General features: G+C 39.1%; 2 protein-coding genes across 2 annotated transcripts; one reads left to right on the top strand and one right to left on the bottom strand.

The window, feature by feature from the left end:
• The first annotated feature begins 9,559 nt into the window (after window positions 1-9,559).
• LOC103969717 (uncharacterized) lies at window positions 9,560-18,853 on the top strand. Its single transcript, XM_009383354.3, has 8 exons — window positions 9,560-9,664; window positions 9,789-9,906; window positions 12,356-12,501; window positions 13,279-13,346; window positions 13,429-13,952; window positions 15,383-15,463; window positions 16,761-16,823; window positions 18,559-18,853. The coding sequence occupies exons 2-8, from the start codon at window positions 9,859-9,861 to the stop codon at window positions 18,613-18,615; spliced, it is 987 nt and encodes a 328-aa protein (XP_009381629.3). The 5' UTR covers window positions 9,560-9,664; window positions 9,789-9,858; the 3' UTR covers window positions 18,616-18,853.
• A 968-nt stretch (window positions 18,854-19,821) lies between these two features.
• Window positions 19,822-22,014, bottom strand: LOC135625587 (U-box domain-containing protein 41-like). Its single transcript, XM_065130579.1, has one exon. It carries the CDS (start codon window positions 21,881-21,883, stop codon window positions 20,039-20,041), a length of 1,845 nt encoding a protein of 614 aa, XP_064986651.1. The 5' UTR covers window positions 21,884-22,014; the 3' UTR covers window positions 19,822-20,038.
• Between the last annotated feature and the right edge of the window lie 106 nt (window positions 22,015-22,120).

The raw sequence follows: 22,120 nt of genomic DNA, 5'->3' as shown, positions 1-22,120 counted from the left end.
TTATATATTTTAGTATCAAAATATTAATCTAATAATAGTTTACTTGACATAAATATAGGCAAAGATTAAAATAATCTTAAGATGAATTTTTTTTTTTGGTCACCCTATGGTACTTTTCATTTCTATATTTCATAAAGAGAGCTAATTCCATTTATAAGAAAACCAAAATATCCTAAACACTTAGTTTTCTGTCAAAATAAAAATTTGGGCTTGAATAATTATGGTTTATAATATATTTGAACATTGTTACCTTAATTTTCATTACTAAAACAAAAACCCTATAACTCCATTGGAATGTATTGTGATGGAATAATAATGTCTCATTATCATTCCTTCCTAATAAATGATTGCAAACATTGTAAGATTTTTTAAATATTTGAACCTAAAGTTAAGAGAAAGTGAAAAAAAAAAATAATAATAGAATTGTTATTATGGTTTGTTTGAAATTAGGACTAAACCATCATAAATTTCATCCAAAATGATTCAAATTCTCATACTAATAAGTTTATAATACTCCCATAGTTATTTATTGATAATGAAAATTTTAATTGACTAAAATTGAGTTATAATATTTTTTTTACTAGGGTTATAATGTTTTAATTTGGTGACAAAAACACTACAAGTCTATTCAAAGATATTCTAACTAAAATTTAAATTAATTAAAATAAAAATAAAATATATCATAACCCTATTAATAAAAAAAAGTTCGATTGAACCAAAAGGGCTGTAATTTAATACTAAATCAGTTCGATCATAATATGTTCGCTAATCTCTACTTATGATGATGATATCAGACGGTCGTCGTCGTTCAAATGCCACCAAAATGTTAACAGAGAACCATCGAATTCCCGGCCAATCAGAGGACGAAGCCCAGTCAAAGTGCAGTCAAAGTGGGGTCCGGCATCACACTGTTTGCACTCTGCCCAAATCAAACCCATTTCGATGACAACACTTCCGGTGGAGTCGGTAACTCTTAATCCGTTTGCCTCCTCTGTCTTCTTCCCCAGCGGATATAATAATAGATCAAGTGGGGGGAAGAAAACCTGCGCAAGAGCCATGTGAACTCGAGTCTCTATTTACTCCATTACCATCTCTTGTGGTGCTGAGTCGGGTGACAACTTTTTGCCTGTAGCCAGCCAGCCAGCCAGCCAACCAGCCATTCACCACCGGCCATGGTGGGCAGCAGGAAGATTCCAGCAGCAGGTAAATGCGATGGGTGTTGTTGGAATGCAGTGTTGACCATCGGTCAAACTGACAAATCTGGGGACATTATGGTATGGCTCGAGGGTTGGGAGCTTGTGCCACAGGTCTGCAGGGAAGGCATGGGAGTCGGTGCATGAGAAGAATAAATGTCCGGGCTCTGTTGTCACCTTGCAAAGTAAAAATATAGAGTGGTGCACAAAAGCTTCATCTGATGAGGAACAACACAGAGTTGGGTGATGATGCCTCAACACTTGAGATCCAAATGCTTTGTCAAGCCCTTCCTTGTGCCTAATAACTCTTTCTGATTTACTATGATCTCTTTATTCTCGTGCTATAAAGATCTGCATAACTCAGTTATGGGGCTCTTTTATTGTTTCATGTAATTGTTCATGCACTTAATTCATCTTCCACACATGACACGGTTGATGTGCCTGCAAAATGAAATCACTCGAGACCGCAGGTTAGCATCTTCCCGACTTCTGTCAGGTCACTGATGAGCTGCTCATTCTCGTGGAGTAGCTCGAATGCCAGTGAGGCGCTTGTTGAAATGTTGGCAGGCACTCCCTACCAGGAACCAAACCACAGCTTGAGCATTGTTCTGGAAGTGTCCACATTATCGAGTACTGACATTGCACGAGCCTTCCCAGGAAACGCTTCTCTCGAGCACGAGCGCACAGCAATCTCTCTCGGCGACTCCCACTTTCCAATCCCTATAACTTCTGCTCGAGTTTGATTTCTATCCCTACTCTACGAAGTTAGGTTTGCTGAGATCGGCTGTGGGTTTGGTGGATTGCTTGTTGGCCTCTCTCGCCTTCTATTTCCAGATACTCTTAATGCTAGCTAGACATGGAGCTCCGAGATTAGGTATGAAGTAGCTTTCGTGCATAATTCTTGAGGAGGAATAGTTTATTAAGTTAGTAGTTTCATTCTGGAGGAGGAAGAACCAGTTTTGACATCTCTACAGTTTGTGATAAGCGAGTCGGAGAGCATGATGCTCTGGTCTTATAATTGGCTTTCTTCCAAGTACAGAAGCCCGACTGTCTGTCGAGCTATCTTATACGATGCTGCTTGTTTTCCGGCAGGCAGCTGCTTGCTGCTGCCCTTCTCTTAATGCCGAAGCATCGGTTCTCCTGATTCTTTGGATTAATGGATTGTCTATATATATATATATATGGTATGTCTACAACTGATCAGAACTGCATCCGGAAGCAAAAGAATGATCATGACAGCGAAGACTTGCAAGTTGAGAGTGTTAGGCACTACTCTCACCTCCTTCATGGTTACCAACTCATGTCATCATCAGAACCGCTGCCATGGATCCCCCAGAGTGAGTTTAATCATTAACCGAAGAGAAAAAAAGGATCATTTTTTTCTTAGCAGCTGAGACTATGTTGACGATTCCATTGTTGCCTTAAAAGGTTGCTGAAAGAACTCCATGTCGCAGGGTAGTTGAGCGAGGTGGTGGTGGTGGTGGTGCTCGCCTGCATGCTCTCGTGCTCGAAAGTAAAAGCTTTGGATGGACCCTGGTGATGCAGATACATTGATTGCACGAGGCCACTACACAAAAGCCATACAAGTAATGATGAGTAGCGTCGTGTGAGCTTTCTTTCAGGTATCCAAACATCCAAGTGGGCGGATCTTTGAAGCATCCAATGCGGAGATTTCATATATTTATATATAATCTTTCTACGATCATTCCCCAAACTGTAGGAATTCTTTGGTGATTCGAGTCAGGAGATGCCACCCTCCCCTGCTCTTCTTCTTCTTCTTCTGAGCTTTCGTCTCTGCTAAATCTAATGCATGCATATCTCCTGTTATATACCATTGGTGATGCTTCGATTTATAGGATTCCAAGATTCCTATTTAAGCCCAACAATTTTGCGGCTATAAACCAAGCAACAATGGGATGGCCGTTCTCATCCTCCTCCTGTTCTTGATTTGTTGTTCTCTCTCCACCGGATTGCTACTCGAAAATCGAACTAATAAGAGACATATAAGCATGTTTTAGATAAGTTTTGAACAATAAGAAGTTGTTTTTAACATCAATATCACTATATCTAAAAAGTAGATTCTGATGGACTTATATAAATGTGCACTGACTTTTCTATCAAATAATATTACTTTTCTTATCCACTATTCTTCCTCTCTTTTCCTCTCATAGCATTGCATGAAATTGATCAAAGTGTCCGAACCATCTGGCTATATTTTATTGCTCTTTTTTCTTTTTAGTCTTATAAAATAAGCGCAGTGTTTTATCTAATTTAATTTAATTTTTTTTTTAAAAAAAAAATAAATGATAAAGAAGAAATTCGAATTCATTAGAATAAACTGTTAGAAACTCTATCGAACATTTCAATTTAATCTCACAATATTTATTTGTCTTTGGAAACTCCACTATCCATGTCTATCGAACTCATTCTTACCGACAGCGTGATCGACACCTATTTCATTGGATCGCTACTGTTCTTGTAAGGCCTACGCTATGGGGAAGGATGAAACTACTTGGGTGCTGGATTTGGGCTTACAAGCCGGGAAAGATATCATCGACAAAATTGCCGAAAGCGCCTACCTTTCCCCTGATCAAGATTAATCGTTCTAAGCCACTTCCAATTCAGATTCAATATGGATAAATATTTGAATCGACTTGCAGGATAGGATGATCTTAGGATCTTAATAGTGTGCTACTATCAACCTGGGTTGAAGCATTTTAGACTAATGTTTCAGGCTTAATATAGTTAATGAGCTTGGATCTCGATAGTGCTAGCTAGCGTTCATGAAATCCTGTGCTATATGGCTCGGAATCTTTACGAGCATGGCGATCCCCACGAATGTTTGTGCCGTGACCTCGTCATCAAGCTTCGATTTTGGTCACCATACCGTACCTTTCTTTTCGTCCATCTATAATGAGCTATTACTGTTAATGCCCAAATGCAGTCGGAAACAGTCCTCGTCAGGATTGTACTTCACTGTTATGCACCACACAGCAGCATTCGGAATCGAGAGCGTGGCACAGACACAGATGCCGGCAAATTATAAGCTGACAATATAGTATGAAGAACGACAAAACCCAAGGAAAGCTTTTTCTTCAGGCTCGGAACTTGAAGCAGTCACGCACCCAAACAATTCGACACCATACAGATAAAGACACTTGGACGGAACAAAATAGATTGATGGCGTCATTGAGTTCGAGTGTCTTCTTGTTTGCTGCATCGCCTCCCTCTGGTCATCATCGTCTTCAATAATCGATAGAACTAAAGTTGGGGTTTCCTTGCTCCCGACTGTTTCCCTCTTCTTCCAGTAAAAATGCATGCACTGTAAAAAACACCAACGATAGATGGGGATGTATAGCTCTCGTTAGGGCTTGTCGATCCTCCAAAACATCTGCAGCGCTCAATACTTTTTACGTGGAATTGATCTTAAAGGAGCAACGCCGACGATTTCAAAACCTCGAAAGCAATCTGTTGACATCTAGTGCAGACCATGTTACATGCCCAACTCGCTTGCAACTTAATTCATTATTATCTCATGTAACCTTTTGTTTGGCATGCGAAGAAAAAGGAAGGGAAGAAAGGGTTGTGTTGTCACACTGCACAAGATCTTTGCAGGATATTGATGTCATAGTGTCACCAACGTGGGGCTGCCACACATCTTTCTATAGGAAATCTAAGCACCGGACTCCTCCTCCTCCTCCTGATGATAGAATTGATACAAAAGGCCTTTCCCCTCCCGTCACTTTAAGGGCCTGCTTGTTGCTTCTGTGTAGAGACTAATTAATTCTAAAGCTGAAGAAGAAACCATGTTGATGCTGTGTGTGCCTGCTTTTTTTGCTTGTTCTCCTTTGGTAGGTCAACTCTTAGAAACAAGTGTTCAGCTGTTGCTAACAGTGGATTCAAATTCTCTTCATACAACAACTGTTGAACTCAGAGGGTTTTTCCTCGTTCATGTGCTAAAGATGAATTTAGCACCTTTGCATTGGGATTTTGGCCAACATATGCTCCCAAGAGTACACGCATTTACTGCTTTTCCTATTCCCAAAGGCCAAACAAAGGTGACACCGATGAGGACTGCACAGTTACCGTTCATATCTCCAGGGTTTGAAGGATAAGAAAGGATTCATTTCTTTGGCGACACCTCCTGGCACATGCCCCCTTTCTTTAGTTTCTTTTGCTTAGCCCATCATTAGCTCAACCCACCTGTGACCTGCCCTTGTCTTTTTGAAGCTGCAGTCCCCTCTCTCTTGCCTCAGAAAAAAAGAAGAACACGCAGTGACACCTTGCTGTTAGCTGAGGCTGGCACGGAAAACCATGTATTCTTCGGCGTAGGGATTGGTCAGAACCAGCATGAAAGAGTAACTCGGTGAGTAACATCAGCATCCTCTTTTCAGAGGGAGGAGAGGGTTTGTTATGGGCTTCATGATGCTTCTCCCATGTGATCATGGGAAGCAAGAGGAGCAGCGGTACCACCAGCATCACCAGCCGCTTAGGGTCTCTCCTTCCTCCTCCGCACTCTTCCTCCCAACACCAATCATGGCCTTCCCACCACCACCACCATCATCATCATCATCCACCTCTTCTTTTCACTTGGTCACTCATCATTACACCCCCATCAGCCTGGTAGAACAGGTGGGAGAAGGAAGCAAAGCTTAATCAAGTTAAAAAGGAGGAGAAGAGGGGATACGATGTCTTGGACATGGGAGCTCATGGAGAGCATCGGTTCCTTCTCTTCCGGACTTCCTTTGGGGAATCAAGCGTCTTGGTCCGATCTCTTTATTCTTGGCTTACATATATGAGAAACAAAGAACCTTATTCTAGAGTATTTCCATCCTATATACTTCATTTGTGCTTCTGTTGTGTTTCCTCTCAAGTTATGTATTATTGAACCCTAGCAATGGTGTGAGATGGAGTCTGTTGTTTGGAGTATGTCGTCTGTTAATTTTTCTTTTCGAAAGAGGGTTTCCTTCTGCAGATACTCATGAATTAATCACATCCTTGTGGAGGAGGAGGAGAATACAATTAATTACATGTATCTTATTTCTGTTGTATGTTCCATGATCAAGATGATGGTATTAGTATCTTCTTCTGTTTGTCTCAAGGACATGGGTTGCATCAGTAGATATGCAAAGATGAAGGAGGATCTCTAGCAGCGAAGTGCAAAGAAGGCCCTCCATATTCTTCTACAAGGTGATTGTATTCTAGCATCTAATTCGATGCATGCAAATTAGATTCATGCATGCTCACCAAATTCCAAATTGTCAGGAAGGATACTGCATGCATGTAGTTGATGCTTGGTCGCATGCAAGTACTTTTTTGTGTGCATGAAATGAAATGGTGAAAGATCCATCAAAGTCATAGTCATGTTAGGTCAAGAAGATCGCTTAATTAGTTGATTGTTTGTCCATGCTCCTCTACATATATGAGAATTCCAAGCATTTTGGCCATGTTTATCCTTTCAAATTTGGTTTCTTCTTTCCTTCTCCAAATTAATAGTTACTATAAATGCAAATTATAATGATCTCATGACATCAAGCAACGTTGTCCTTCTTCTTTTCTGAATGTATTTTCCTGCTGAATCAAGAAAAAGAAGTTTATTATATATCTGCTAAACAAATAAATGCTTCAAATGATGGCTGTTGTCAAGCAATTATTAGTTTCTCAACTGTTGGGAGGACAAGCTTTTTCTTATTTTGTTTGTCTTTTTGGATAGGAAAGGATGAAGCCTAGTTGTAAACTTTGGGAGTGTTTTAAGTTATAGATTGTACATGAGATTTAAAAGTTTATTTTTGCTCTTGTTTGCTTTTTATTTCAATTGTCATAATTTGATCCAATAGGATAAGTAGCCAAATAAATTGGTTGAGCCTAAACTAGTAGATCAAAATGCTTAAGTTAATAATAATAATAATAATAATATCTATTATTGATCAAACCCTAATCTCTATAATCTAAGCATTGGCTTACTTGTAATGTTTCAGACTAAATCAGGAGAGGAGTGTCATAGCTTAACCATGAAAAGTGAAATTGTTCAGGTTCACTGGACAGATAATTGTTATATGCAAAATATAACTTCTGAAAATACATACAATCTATTAATCCATCTCTCTCAAATAGATATATATATCTATCTGTTTAGTTTTCTATATATAAATTTTCAAACACAAAATAATTGGTTTTTGTTAAACCTGGTGGAGGTTTGTGACTTTTTTTTGGTTGGATATCTACAATTTTGATATGACCGAAATCCCAGAAAAAAAAAAAATCTGCTTGGTTTTCTACCATGGTTATTCTTATCATTATTCAAAGATTATCCATGATCATAAACCCATAGACATGTCTTAGTATATTTCTGTGTGCCTTCTACCTAATGGATTCAGCAAACTGAGCATGTTGATATATTGCACACCAGTTGGCTTGATTGTGGCTACCAATACCCAAATTTGATTAATTACTCAAAGAAGCAGTCTTGAAATTTTTACACATATATATATATATATATATATATATATATATATATATATATTGAAACTTTGTATAAGAAAAATCTGGTCTAATATCTGTTATGAAAAACCAAACGGGCACACCCACCCTGGATAGATGATATAATGGCCCCTTTGTGTGCCTCCATACATGTTCGCTTGATTCTATCACACTATCATACACCAAGCTTTTTGGCTCTTTGTGCACCATCGTGCCTGGTCACCTAATCCTATTGCACCACCACACTCGGCCTCGTAGACATTTGTGCACCATCGTGCTTGGTCACCTATTCCTATTGCATCACCACACTTAGCCTCGTAGCCCTTTGTGCACTCATATGCCTGTTTACCTAACCCTATCGTGCCATCACTCCCAACCTTCTAGGTTCGCCACCATGCCCAGTCATCTAATCCTATCGTGCCACCACACCTAGTCTTCTAAGTGTGTCATGGTTCCTAGTCACTTAATCCTATTATGCCAATACACTTAGCCTTTTAGCTCTTTGTGGGTCGTTGCACCTGACCGTGTGACCCTTCATGCACCTCTGTACTCAATCATTTGACCCATAGCATGGCACTTATCATAGCTTCTCAATCCTTTGCACGTTGTCACCTTTTATTTTCTTAAACTAATGCACCATCATTCATCGAAGCCCTAAATATGCGACCCTCATGTTGGACTCTAGTAATCGTTGGAACCATGCCATTGCCACTTGCTTGATGCACTTTATTGCAGTGTTGCAACCGATCATATTATTCCACTTCACTACTATCGCCCACGTATTAGATTGATAGAGAGCTCGACGAAAGGATTGTGTTGGATCGATCAAGTCAAATAGGCTAGGTTGGGCAAATTAACTCGTGCCAACTTTATGAGAAATTTAATATTATATCTCTTATTCTTTTATATCATTAGGCCTTTAGTGAATAATATTTCTTAGACCCAAATTTAAGATCCTCCTCCATCCAAAAAATGAGCGGCATATATTATATTAGATATGATATGACTGACACGTTAACATCACGTACAACTAATATGTCATCACTTTAGTCACCCAATGTCATGTATTACTCGATAATAATCTTATCTTCATATGAACACACTATCAATTGACATGTATCGAGATCGGATTTCTATGAACAACATAACTGGTGCACTGATAAGTTAAAAAATAGACGAGAACCTTTAGCATAATTGGTGCACCAAGAATATAATAGATCAAAATAGTCATTCCTGTCACCTCAACGTAGAAAATTTGCAAATGGCCACCTTTTCAAAGAAGCATCAATTGTGCAATTATCTATAGATTGTTTGTGTACATCTAATGCTAATGAATCATCTATCGATTTAAAGAATCAAACTAATTTAAACGTTTCTACTATACTATATTTCTGTTTTTTGAAGAGGACACTTAAGAACTATTTACGTCATACAAAATATATATATTATTTTTAATCTAATACTTGGAATAATACCCTTAGCCATCTATCTGTGTTTTCTCTTTTTTTTTTTCTATGAAATGATCATAATATTATAATATTTTGAGTAATATTAAGAAAAATATTATAATACTATTTAAAAAAATATAATATAATAATTTCTTAATAATGATAATAATAACTTGACTAATTTACCCTATGGATCGATTTAAGGGAAAGAGAAAGAAAAAGGTCGGTAAGTAGCTGTCAAATTTAGGATATTCTACGTATTACGTAAAAAATAATTTCCTGAAAACGAGGGATACTTTTCCGGAAAAATGAAATAAATCGGAATAAAAAAAGGAAAATAGAAAAGGATTAAAAAAAAAGAAAAAGAAAAAGAAAAAGAAAAAGAAAGTAGCGGTAATAACAATAGTAATAAGCTATTTTTATGTTTTATTGAAACGAACCGACCCCTCCGAGTCCAGGCTTTCCTCGTTGCCTCCTCTCCCCCCTCCTCTCTTGGAATGGTTTGTTTCGTGTTGATGATTGACGATTAGCGAACGCTCCGAGGTACATAAATGATCCCCCCCTTTCCCCGCATCTCCTTCTGCTGGTCTCCTCCAACCCTCGTCCGTCTCTCGCCTCTCGGGCGAGAGCAAGAAGAGCCTGATCTCTTTCCGTCTTGGTTTGTTAGGGTTTCTGATTCGAGCAAGGAATTGCTAGTGAAGGAACAAAATAATCGAGGAGGACGATAAGAGGAGCAGATGTCCGCTCGCCCCCAGTTCACCATTACTCTAGGCCGAAGCGGTCAGGTGAATCCTTCTTCCTCCTCTCTTTCTCTTTCGAATCACATCCCCCCCCACCCCCTTTTGTGCATCTGTTCTTTAGGATCATGTGATGTCTACGCTTCTTCTTGGGCTAGAGGTGCTTGATTTGGGCCTTCTGCTCTAGGGTTAGGTAATGGTAATCAAGAGCTCACGCACGTTCGCCATTTAGCGTCCTTAGACGTCAACTCTACTTCTCGTTGGTCGTTCGGTGGCTTGCATTTGCGGGTGCCCTTTGGTTTTGTGTGAAGAGAATTTCTTATATCCTTTCGCAATCGGGACATGTTTTTGCGAACACTAGGAGTGATTTCCAGTCTTTTTTTTGACTGGTTAGATATGGGTCCATCTACTTAATACCATACCACATTGGTTCTTTCTCATTCCTAGAAAAAAAAAAAATTGTCAAGCCCCTTTTTCTTTAAGAACAAAAATCGTCCCTTGCTTATGTTTTTGTAAGAATCCGTTACATGTTTTGTTTATTAAAATTTCTTACATTCATCGATCACTTCGTTGACATGTGCATATATCATTTGATAGATTAATAAAAATCATATTCATAGATTTGAATTTGAGCCACATGGGAATGCATGCATGCTTGGATCATTGCAGATCATTGGATTTGTCTCATTGATAATACTATTTGGAAATCCTTTTGGAGATCATAAAATTACGTCCCTCGGACATACAATAGCTAAAAGATTGATTATCAATAAGTAAATGCATGTCCTCCTGTGCTGCTTTTATTAAAAGAAGTATTGTATGGTTTACCTTCTGTGTCAAACAACCATTACAAGGATGACCGAGAACTATTGAATTGATGTCCATCTTGATCTTTTTCAACTGATGACATAATAATTGATAGTATGGTATCCATGACCGTTGGTGGTATTATACTTCTTGTTTCCTGAATAAAGGAAATATTTTCCTTCCCTATTTTTCAATTGGTATTCATAATAAAAATTTATAGATTTTTTTTTTTGTTATCTCAAGAAGAACTTATCTTACTTTGGTGTCGATCAGGCAAAGAGGATAAAAAACAAAAAATCTCCTTTGCATGAAAGAAGCTAGAAAGTCAGTTTTTCAGTAGCTTATGGTTATTTCAAGAATCCAATGTGTTTGGAAATAAAGCAAATGTTTTGGGTATTAAAATGATGACGATTCACCTAGTGAATTATGTTTAATCACAAACTCTAAGTTTCACATGACTTCCAACCTTAGTACAAAGCATAGCTTTTGTAGTTTTTAGTTGCTACTTCACTTGTTTGTCATATAGAACTCTACATCTAAGTGGTTTATATGTGATGTATCATCACCTTGTTTTAATGGATATTCAGTATTCAAAATATTTGATATATTATATTGTTTGAACTTTGAAGCATCTGGATTTATCATTAGCCTACAGAGAAATCTATGTTCAAGCATTGGGCTACTTGTGTTGTTAAATGCATCAAAGGAACTGAGGTTAACAGTTCATCCATTGAGCTTATTTTTGCTTGCATATAAACCTGTGAACCCAGGGTATCAATGTTATCTGGACTTGGGTGTTGAAGAGCACTTTATTGACATATATTGGATCTGATGTTTGGATCGTACCGGAGTTGCTTATTGGATGGTTGCACCAATTGTAGCAGTTGTGTTGGAAGAAAAGGAAAAGAGAAGCAGGATGGAAGGAGAGAATGTGAGGAGAAGAAGAGGGGGGCGGGGGTGGGGGACTCAAAAAACAGCCATTGCTGCCATACAATGCTGTTGCTGCCTATGCGGCTTGATACTGCTGCTGTGGGATGCTGCAGTTTTTGCCATTGGACATCTTGGAAGCTGCTGCTCAAGAAGTTGAGCTCATTAATGTTGACAGCGATTTGACTAACATTTGTTGTCTCGAGACTTATGTAGCATTGATGAGATGCTATGTTTTCTTCCTTCCCATGGAATTTATTGTTCAATTTGTGTTTTTTAGTTTACTGGTTTTGATAATTTTTTGTGGTTTACAATTGGGATTGAATTATTATCTCCATCCAATTGGGACCTTAAAAGCTTAACCACTGTGGCAATAAGTTGAATTAATTTCTGTGTTAATAGTGAAAGTAAGTTGACATAGTAGAGGGCTGAGGTAAAAATTAGAGAACCATTAAATTGCTTATGTATTGCATCTATTATTGGCCGATGTAGTATAATTATCTTTTCCTTTATGATCTAGGAACATACATTTTATTTATTTGTTTTTTTATTCTGTAAGTAACTTACCATTTCTTATACGATTTGCTTATTATTAGCCATATTAAAACTTGTGCAAATTCCTTACATGAAATTGCTTGGAAGGCATTTGCTTATGTCATGTAGAAAAAAAATAGTTTCAGAGTATTTATCTGGTGAAAAAAATCTCTTTTCTGAGGGAGTTATGAATAGCTACCTTGACCTGTTTCCTTGGTAATGTTTGCAGGTTGTCAAGAGAGCACGACCTATAGTTGATGGTAGTCATTCTGTTGATGACATGCCTTCCTTAGGTGGCAAAAGGTCGGTGAGAGAAAGGTTGGAAAGTAACACGGCCAATTACAATTCTTATAGAAGGCAGTATGAAAACAAACGGTGTGTTTTTCTCTTTCTAATGGCTCATGGTCATCCTTTTTCAGTCTCAATAGGTCTGTGCGACAATAAAACATATCTGGGACCATTTTTTAGATAAATATTCACTTTTTGATGGATGATTCTTCATTTTGAAACAACTATCTTCACATTTCATTTGTTGCTAGAGAAATTCAACAGGTTACGTATATATGCCTATTCTTTCCCACTGGACAGCTTGGCTGGGTGTACTCTTGCTGTTAGTTCTGGCTGATAGCGTCAAGCTTTAGAATTATGTTGAGTTCAGCTTTTTATAACCTTTCAAATGCTTGGTGTATAAATATGCATTTTTGTTATTAGTAATGAATCAACTTTTGACTATTTGTTTTTGTTGAGTTCTATTTCTCTTTATTCTCTTGATTTATTCTGGTTTCTCTTGATTCAATCTTACTTGTGGATATTGCTTCTGATATTTATGATCTTGGACCAATGTTTGGTGACTTGATAAAGGCTGGATAACAAGAACAACGTCTGTTTTTGTTGAACAGTTTTTTGCTTCCAGAGGTTGTTGTTTAGCACTTAACAGAGATTCTGCTGCGATGGGATTTGGTCTTTAGCAGCTCTGAGTTGTACATCAGATGCTTGACAAAGCAACTTGTTGGGTCAAGATCTTGGCCTTATGATAAAATATTTTAGGCCTATTATTCTGATTTGATGTTTAATATTTCTCCCATTTTACTGAGTAACCAAATTTTGCTTTATAATTCATTGTGTTTGGTGCTATTGCTTCTGTTTTTACAGTCAAAGGACTGACGGCCATGATTCAAGATTCATTGATAAGAATATGAGGGACAAACAAATCAAAACTGGTATCCATTTAAAGATCTCAGAATTAATTGTTTTCTGTTGAAATTGCTTTTCCCTGATTTGTTGATACCTTAATTTATAAAGATCATCGGGTTGGAAGAGATGATCTGAGATGGAAACTTATGAAGAAAAGCTTATCTCGAAGAAATCTTGATGCTGAAGGACAACGTGATGTCGACCTACGTGAAAAACTCTCTCGAAATGTACAGGCTTCTAGTAGATCTGATTCCCGACAACATGTAACAGAATCAAGTGCCTCTGGCCTTGGAAGGAGAATACCTTCCACAAGAAGTGCAGATGATTTACTGGAATTGGATTCACATAGAAAGTCTTACTCTTGGACATCGGACCGGCAGAGGCTTGGTTCTCCGGATAGGTTTATCAGCACTCAAAGGCACATGCCTCCTTCTAGAAGATATGAGGAGCTGCGGCATGCATCTGCTATAAGATCTATAGATGCTTCTAGACCCTCTAGTTTTCTGACAAATAGTGGGATAGGTGATGCTTCCAGATCTCTTAATTTTATGGCGAAGGACATGAGTGTGAATGCAAATCCGGTTGTTCGAGCTCCTGCACCAGGGATTATTGAGCCAAGAAGTGTCCTTAAGGTAATATATTTAACCCCTACATATTGCTCCTCATTTCTGTGAATCTTTTTTTTTCTTGACTTGAACCTCTCCAGGTGAAATGTGAACATTTGATCTGAGGAATTGCCTTTGATACTTGCCAACTATCCACAGTAGCTTTTGACTGATAATTGGTCACATGGGGATTGCTCATCCTTTGATAATTACTCATTGTGCAATATGGCTATGTCAAATAGAACTTGATTGCTGGTTGATGGGCATGATATCCATGTTTAGGATTAATTGTTTATGAATTGCTGTCAGTTAAAATAAGGATCTTAGAACAAAGAAGATTGTACACAAACTTTAATCATCTAGTTGTAAAAGATTGTAACTCACATACTACCAAACATCTAGCATATTTTTAAATCTAATTTCCGAGACTACTCCAAGGTGAAGAAAGTGGAAGAAAATGTGGAAAAATGGAAGAAATCAAAATTTGATTTTGATTGATGATTATAGATCCGATTGAAAATTTTATGAAAGATTTATCTATACAAAAATGGAAGTCAATCAAGGATATTGTCAGAGACTCAAAATTGAAGATTATTTACAGGTCAAATTCGGAATGTTATCTTCTTCGAAGAAGGAAAGAACAAATGATTTGTGATTTGATATCATTATATTTTTATCTTTATATTTTCAGTTTTTGTACTTGAGGAACATATAAAGAAGTCAAAAGATTGTAATTAAACATTACCAGAAAAAAATAGATCAATTAATTAGGTTCTTTTTCCATATTATGTGTTAGTGGCATGAGACCATATGTGTTTTTCCGATGGGATGATTCCATTCTTCATGTGCAAAGGTGTGAGACCTTAACCCAGAGACAGAATCTCGTAGTTGTCTTATTTTATCGTTTTTTTCTTCTTCTTCCTCTCTCTTCATCCTCTATTTTCACAAAAAAAAGTTCCTCTGTTCATCATGAGCTTGCCACTGTGTCATATTGACTTATGCCAAGGTAAGATATGGATAGGCCAATTAACATGCCTTTCTGGCACAGCACATCAATCTTTGGTTGATATAGTATATCTTGGTACAACTTTGATGACCATTGTAGTAGTAAGATTATTGCAGCTATATATTGTAAGATCACCTTTTGTGCATTGTTTTTTTAACAATGTGTGCACATAAGACACTTCTTATTGAAGGCACTGAGCTTCAGCCAATTGAGGCATAAGATCCAGACCTTGTTGACTTCTGCATCTCTTTGCAAGTGTGTGCATTTAGGATTGCTGTGGACTAATTCAAGAGTTTGCTATGTTACAACTTGCAAGATGAGTGATGGTTACCTACATTAACTTTGGTGATGACCATTGTCTTTAATAATATATTTTATGTGTATTGCCTTGTATTATATACAGGCAAAGATTCCTTCATAAACGCCTCTTGAGGTTTTTTGTCTTCTGCAGCCTGAGGAACCTCTTACAGTTGCTAGCTTGCTACATTCATTAGGGCTTGGAAAATATGCCATACTCTTTCAGGCAGAAGAGGTATTATTTTCTGTCAAATTCTTGTGTTTCTTGCCACTGTTATATTTCTGTGTAGGTATTTGTAGTCTTCTATGACAACCAATGTCTTGCAGTATTAGTTCATGTTATTTAACTGTTTTGAGAATTTGACTGGTCAGAGTGACTGTCGCATCTCGTGGTTGAAGTTTTGAATAGCATGCTTAACTTATGAACTCACTAAGAACTCTTATTTACAATGCTAATGTATTTTGGCTATTGTGCCCATGCTAAATTTTAGTTTAACTAAAGTGTGACAACAATTTTCTTTTATGGCCTAGAATTTTACTAGGTTATGTTACCAATTGATATTTACCAGTCCGAGCAAGGACTGATGTCAGACCGGGCTGGGATTTAAAATCTTGCCATGAAGATTATGTATAAACATGCTAATGCTCATGTATGCATGCCTTCATGTAGATTGGTCCAAATTATGCTAGGGGGCATGTATGTTTGATATCTAGAATAGTATTTAAGGAAACTTATTCTTTTTCTATCAATGTTTCTTTATACATTTCTAGACAATGTATGCTATGTTTGTAATGCTAAAATGGACACAAAAGTTTAGACAAAAATTATAAGATTTAGAAACTTGATTTTGGGATTGTTTGGACCAAAATAGGATGTCTAATCTACTTTAGACCCCGCTGCAAAAAATAAATTATTCTGAATGGACACGACCATAGTTTGCCAAAACTGACTAATGGTTACAATAATATTGGTATCTTAAAATCTCAAAAAATTTCCAAAATGTGATGAGAAATCTTAAAGCAACTAAACCTGACCCAAGAATAAATTTATTCCTACTATTCCTTTGGTTGTAATTTTTAGTTGCTAACTTGATAATGTCTTACCCATGCAATTGTAGTCATGATTATCCTTATTCAAGATGTTCCTTTTGCAGCTCAATTAGAATCTTTAATCTCAGGGTGCCGCCAATCCTTTCTTGAGCTTTTGGTTTGTTTTGGTTCATTCACAAATGATAACATTTCATGTTAATTTCTCCATTTTATTCATCGTGCAATAACAATTGACACTTAATAATACTTTATTAAGTTGGAGATAAGTGTTTTCTAATCGCATCATTTTGTATGATAAAAGTCATTCTAAAGAAGCCCTGTCTGCAGTTAGTCTCAAAAAAATATTACATATGAAATTTATGGTTCAACCATTTGTTTCAAACCCTTTGGTGAAGAGTTCTTCAACAACCATTAGTTACAGATAAAATGCTTAAGATTGATCTGACAGAATTTTGTAATCACTGCATTGCATATGGTTTCAGGTTGACATGACTGCATTAAGGCAGATGGGAGACACTGACCTAAAAGAATTGGGAATTCCCATGGTAAGTTTATGTCGCTGGCACTATTTTCTTCGATTTCTTATAGAATCACATTGATTATGCAAAGAAATGTCTTCAAAGGCTAGATTTTCTTGGCACATGTATTTTGCATTATATCTACATTGTGCAAGCATATACTTGAGTGATCCATCACTCTGTCACCCTTCTTATTAGTCATTATTAATTTTTTTAATGGATTTTTAAATTTATGGTGTTGAAATAATTTAAACCTAACCTGCCTTATAGGATTGAATTGTATTGTTTGGTTTATTATACTTTTTTTAAATAAAAACATTGATGAACTAGCATCATTTGAAGTTTGAACAATATATTTCAATGTTTATGCAATTTTCCTGAATGGTGAGCATTCATTATTGACTTAAGGGTAAAATGGTTTCAACCGTAGTAATCAGAAATTAAACTATTTTATTTCACTTCATATCAAATGATCACTAAAGCTTTCGTGAAAAATTGGAAAATGATAGATTCTGTGGATGACATATTTTAAATTAAGCATAATCTCATGTTTGGGCATCTATAGTGTACCAAGCATCATCTCAGTTGCTCTAGATCTGTTAAAAGCTTTTTTTAATTTTAACAAATATAATCTATGTAATAGAAAGCTTAGAATGTTTCAACAGCTGAGGAAACAGATTTTATTCATTTAATTATAATTTCATCATCAGGTGAGCATGTATACCCACAATATGTACATAACATGCTGACTTTGTGGGGATCACAGTATTGGTTCTTGCTAGGACTCAATTTTATGTTATACAAGCAATGCATATAAAGGCAGATACCATGCTGATGCGCTCCATTGCATGCCAGTGCATGCTATAGGATGTGGATGCATGGCAAACTATAATGTCAGACATTGTCAAGAGCCACTAAGATACTTGCTGTTCTATCCCACGAACCGTATAGCCTCACCATTGTGACCAAAAATCATCAATTGGCAGTGGCATGTGAGACCAGCACAGCCTCTTTCTTTTGTTCCCTTTCTTATATTTGGTTTTTTAATCTGGTAATTTCTTTTAGTAGTTTCTTCTATGTAGTTGTTTGTCTTATATTATAGCATGAAATTAGTAAAGAAAATAAGTAACATAGAGACTGATCAAGTAAATTTATCATCTATAAAAAATTGTTTTTCTGGTGTTTTGTGTTAGTGACTATAAAAGAAGCTATTCATTGTATTCTGGTTATGAAATCAACTATAAGTTCTAGGAGCATTCTTGTTTATGATAATTTGATGGAAGTTTGGAGTTGAAGGTTCATTGTCATACTAGTATCCTTAGGTCATTAATTTTTAATTCACCATTGACCACGATAATAAAATTCGAAGCAATATTGGTGGACAATATTCTGTCATTAATAGTTTCCCATATGTTGAGTCATGAGTTTGCATAATGTCAACTTAGCATAATAGGGAATTTATTTATAATCAGATCTGCTAATACGGTATCTATCTTCTTCCATAGTATGTGAGAAGCAACTGATCTGCAATCCGTTGCTATTATGTGTCTTGAGGAGTGACCTCCTTTCTTTGGTTTTTGTATATACTTGATATATATATGTTGACTGTGAAAATTGTGATCCTGGAGTGCTGTCATCAATCTGAACTGTGAAAAGTTTGTTTTACATGTTCTTCTTCTGATATGGCTTACATTTATGTTTAAAGATCACAGAAATATGTTACATTTTTCCTTGCTGGTTTGCATGTTGGTATCACTTGTAGGGCCCTAGGAAGATCCTTCTTGCAGCTTTATCTCATGCAAGACAGCGGCAACGGTGAGAAGACCAAGCCTTTGTTGTTTTTGTGCCGCATGTTGGGGCCATTGATTATATTAAACCTTAGGATCTTATCCTCCGTCAATGCTTATTTTGAAGCCCTATTTTGAATTCAACCTTTGCAGACGACTAAACTTGCATTCCTCAGTGTAAATCGAATGCTTTGTCAAAAATGTATTGTAGAAATCCTCATTCTTACGGGGACTAGATTATATGTGGAGCAGGAGAAAACTTCAAAGCCATAGTGGTGGTGCTACTTGTTGTCAGAGTTGGCCAAGGTATTTAGATGATATGATTATAGATCAGCTTGGACAACGGTCTAGCATTCCATCGACTAAAATCAAGAACTTAGTGAAGGAGATTAGAAGTAATAATACTTTTTTTGTTGAGGACCACTGATTATGAATCGACTATTTAAAATTTTATGCTGCCACTTGGATGGTAGAATTTTAAGATATTTGTTAAATCAGAATAGAAAGGGCAGAAATTATTTTTGTCACTGTGACACTGTGGCGCTTGAATCATTTCTTTTCCTAGTGGCCTTACAAAAAGAGAATATCTTTTAGGAAAGGATATCTTTTTTTTGTAAATGTTTTTTGGCTTTATAGACTGGTTCAAAGAAAAAGTAAATAGAAAGTTGTATAGTTTGATAGGAGGTCTTCCCAGTCTTTCTTTGAGAAGTTAAAATAATGTTCTCTACAATTTAATCTCTCTTGATCTTCTTTACTTAGAATCTGAAAATGTTATTTACTGTACATGGATGGATTTCCTTGCACAAAAAAAGAAGAAGTCATGTTTGGTCTTTTTGTTGTTCTTATGCGATAAACCTATAGACCTTCCTTTTCTCGGTCCAACTGGTTTTTTGAATTGTATGTAAAATCATAAATCTGATATATGACATCATAAATATGAAATTAAAAAAAAATTTGATACGGCAAAGGTTAATCGGTCAGTTTGCTTTGCCACTTTTGTTCTTTTCCCTAAAAAAAACATGCTTTAAATAGAGTAGAGTGAATGAAAGCTATCAAATGTGATTGCTTGTTGGAGCAATCTTCAATTATCATCACCAGTCCAAAATTACCTGAATTCCGAAGCTACACAAAAAACAAACTAAATAAATACATGAAGTTCTTCATCCACCTCGACATCAGGGAAAAAGAGAGAAAGAAAGAGAGAATCAAGATACTAATACAAATCCCAAAGCTCCACATAAGCATAATCTCCGATGCTCTCGTCAGCTACGTGGTATAAGTTTCCAATAGTCCCTTCCTTCTCAACCAAAAATATTTACAAATAGCTCAAAAACAAAAGCACACGCACTTCCACACCCACACCCACTGCTCTAACTAACTAACTCGTACGAGAAATAAATATTAAGTAGACAGACGCAAACTCCAACTGAACATGCGTTGCTGAGTTGACTCGTTTCAGAACTTGGCCGACTTCATGCCACCCGGTCTGCCACCGAAGCCGTTGCGACGCCGCCGAAACGACATCAGCCCGTCCGATACGGCGCTGCTACCGTCCGCCTCCGCCCCGAACCCGTGGGCCGCCACTGCCGCCTCGTCGTCTTCCTCCCCCCGCAGAGCCCTCACCGCCCTCCTCGCCATCTCCCGCAGGGGTCCTCCTCCGCCGCCCTCCGTCGCCACCTTCATCAGCACCTGTTCCGCCCCCGCAGCCTTTGCCAGACAACGGAACCGCAGGCTCCCCTGGCTCATCCAGTACAGAGCCGCCACGCATTGCTCCTCCGCCGCCGTCAGTGGCGGTCCCTTGATCAGCCTCACCAAAGCGGTCACCGCGCCTGCACCCATCAGCGCCGCGCGCCCCTCGTTGCACCCGGCCAGGTTGTGGATCACCATCGCCGCTATCGTCGCTGGCCCCAGGCCCTGCCCCTGCTCCCCCGGAGCGGCTGCATCCTCCTCGTCCCTCTCTGCCGCCACCGCGAGCAGCGCGTGCGATGCCCCGGGAGTGCGCGCGATTTTTGACCGGTTGGCAGCGGCGAGGGAGAGGTGGTAGAGCGCCAACCCAGCGTCGCGGCGGGCGCGGGGACCGTCGGCGGAGGGACCGGCGAACATGTTGAGGAGCGGCGAGATGGCCCCCAGTACGCCGATCGCGGCGCGGTTCTCGTCCTCGAGGGCGAGGCCGAAAAGGGCACCGGCGGCGTGGTCGCGGGCCTCCGGGTGGCCGCGTCGGAGCACCTCGACGAGCGCTGGCACCATGCCTGACCTCAAAATCCTAACTTTATTCACCGGTTCCAGCGATAGGTTCACAATTGCCGCGGCGGCATTGATCTGGACGGCGGCGCAGGGCGAGAGGAGCACGGGGCGTAGAGCGCCGAGAAGGCGCGGGGTGCAGAGGGCGACGCGCCGGTCGCGGCTCTCCCTCGTGGCCTTACGGAGGGCTGCCGCGGCGGATTCCTGCTGCCCGGCATCCAAATCTCTCGACCTGATCAAGATCTCTTCCATCGCATCGGTCGTCCTCAGCGATGGCGAATTGGCGACGCTTGGAATTCGCTCCCGATCCAGCCTTTCATCGACGACGACGACGACGATCTCAGAAGAAGAATAGGAAGACGATGAGTGACAAGAGGACGACGACGGGGTAGACACCGTCGAAGAGCTGGAACATTTGTTCTTCTCCCGCTCTCGCTCGAAGGGAGAGGGAGGAGTGATGAGCGTCACTTCCGATTCCGAAGCCAAAACATCATCTTTCTGACTCTTTCCGCCTTCGAAGAACTCGGAAGCTCGCACATCCTCACCTTTACCTCCATTGCAGGATCCATCATTTTCGTCTTTTCCGCCATCAGAGGGCGTTGCTGTGGCGACTGGGACAGTGGCAGAAGGAGGAGTAGATCGATCTCGGGGCATAAGACAGCGGACGAGGGCGAGGGCAGCTTCGGTCGGGACGGGATGAGGAGGGGGCAGGCCGCAGCGGGCGCACCAGGCGAAGATGGCGGACTTGAGGGCGGCGTTGGGGATGAGGAGGAGTTGCGGCGCCGCTGCCGGCGAGGAGAAGGGAAGGTGGAGGTCAAGGGGGAGGCCTGGCGGGGGGAAGGCGAGGTCGAGGCAGCCCTGGATGCAGCTGCGCTCGAAGGTGTGGCCGGAGGGGACGATGACGGGGTCAGCCATGATGGAGCGGGAGATGGGGCAGAGGAACTCCACCGGCATCTCCGTCGTGAAGGAAGGCGAAGACGAAGCGGAGTGCGACGGCGAGGAGGCGGCGGCGGCGGGACGGCGGAAGGAGAACTTCCACCGCAGCTTGCTGCTTCCCATGTCAGCTTGCTTCCCTACCCCCAATCCAGCCAGTTCTTTATCCTTACATCCTCTTTTTTTCTTTGCCCTCTCTCGGAAGAAGAAAAAGGACAACTTTACGGGACAAAAGAAGAGGGGAAAGAAGAAGAAGAAGAAGAAGACTTAATGTCGAAGACATGAATGATAACAGAAGAAGCCTATTTATTATAGAAGTATGTCTGTAATCTATCATTTTAGATTCCTGTTTTCCTCAAATCT

Source organism: Musa acuminata, chromosome BXJ2-10 (genome assembly GCF_036884655.1).
Source record: "Musa acuminata AAA Group cultivar baxijiao chromosome BXJ2-10, Cavendish_Baxijiao_AAA, whole genome shotgun sequence".
NCBI lineage: Eukaryota > Viridiplantae > Streptophyta > Magnoliopsida > Zingiberales > Musaceae > Musa > Musa acuminata.
This window is presented reverse-complemented; position numbering and strand designations above follow the sequence as displayed.

Bases quoted from the DNA above. Each gene is read 5' to 3' on its own strand.
- LOC103969717 (XM_009383354.3), top strand. From the start codon at position 9,859: ATGTCCGCTCGCCCCCAGTTCACCATTACTCTAGGCCGAAGCGGTCAG. The intron at 9,907-12,355 runs GTGAATCCTTCT...TAATGTTTGCAG, and splicing joins CTCTAGGCCGAAGCGGTCAG to GTTGTCAAGAGAGCACGACC. The intron at 16,824-18,558 runs GTAAGTTTATGT...TATCACTTGTAG, and splicing joins AAGAATTGGGAATTCCCATG to GGCCCTAGGAAGATCCTTCT.
- LOC135625587 (XM_065130579.1), bottom strand. From the start codon at position 21,883: ATGGGAAGCAGCAAGCTGCGGTGGAAGTTCTCCTTCCGCCGTCCCGCC.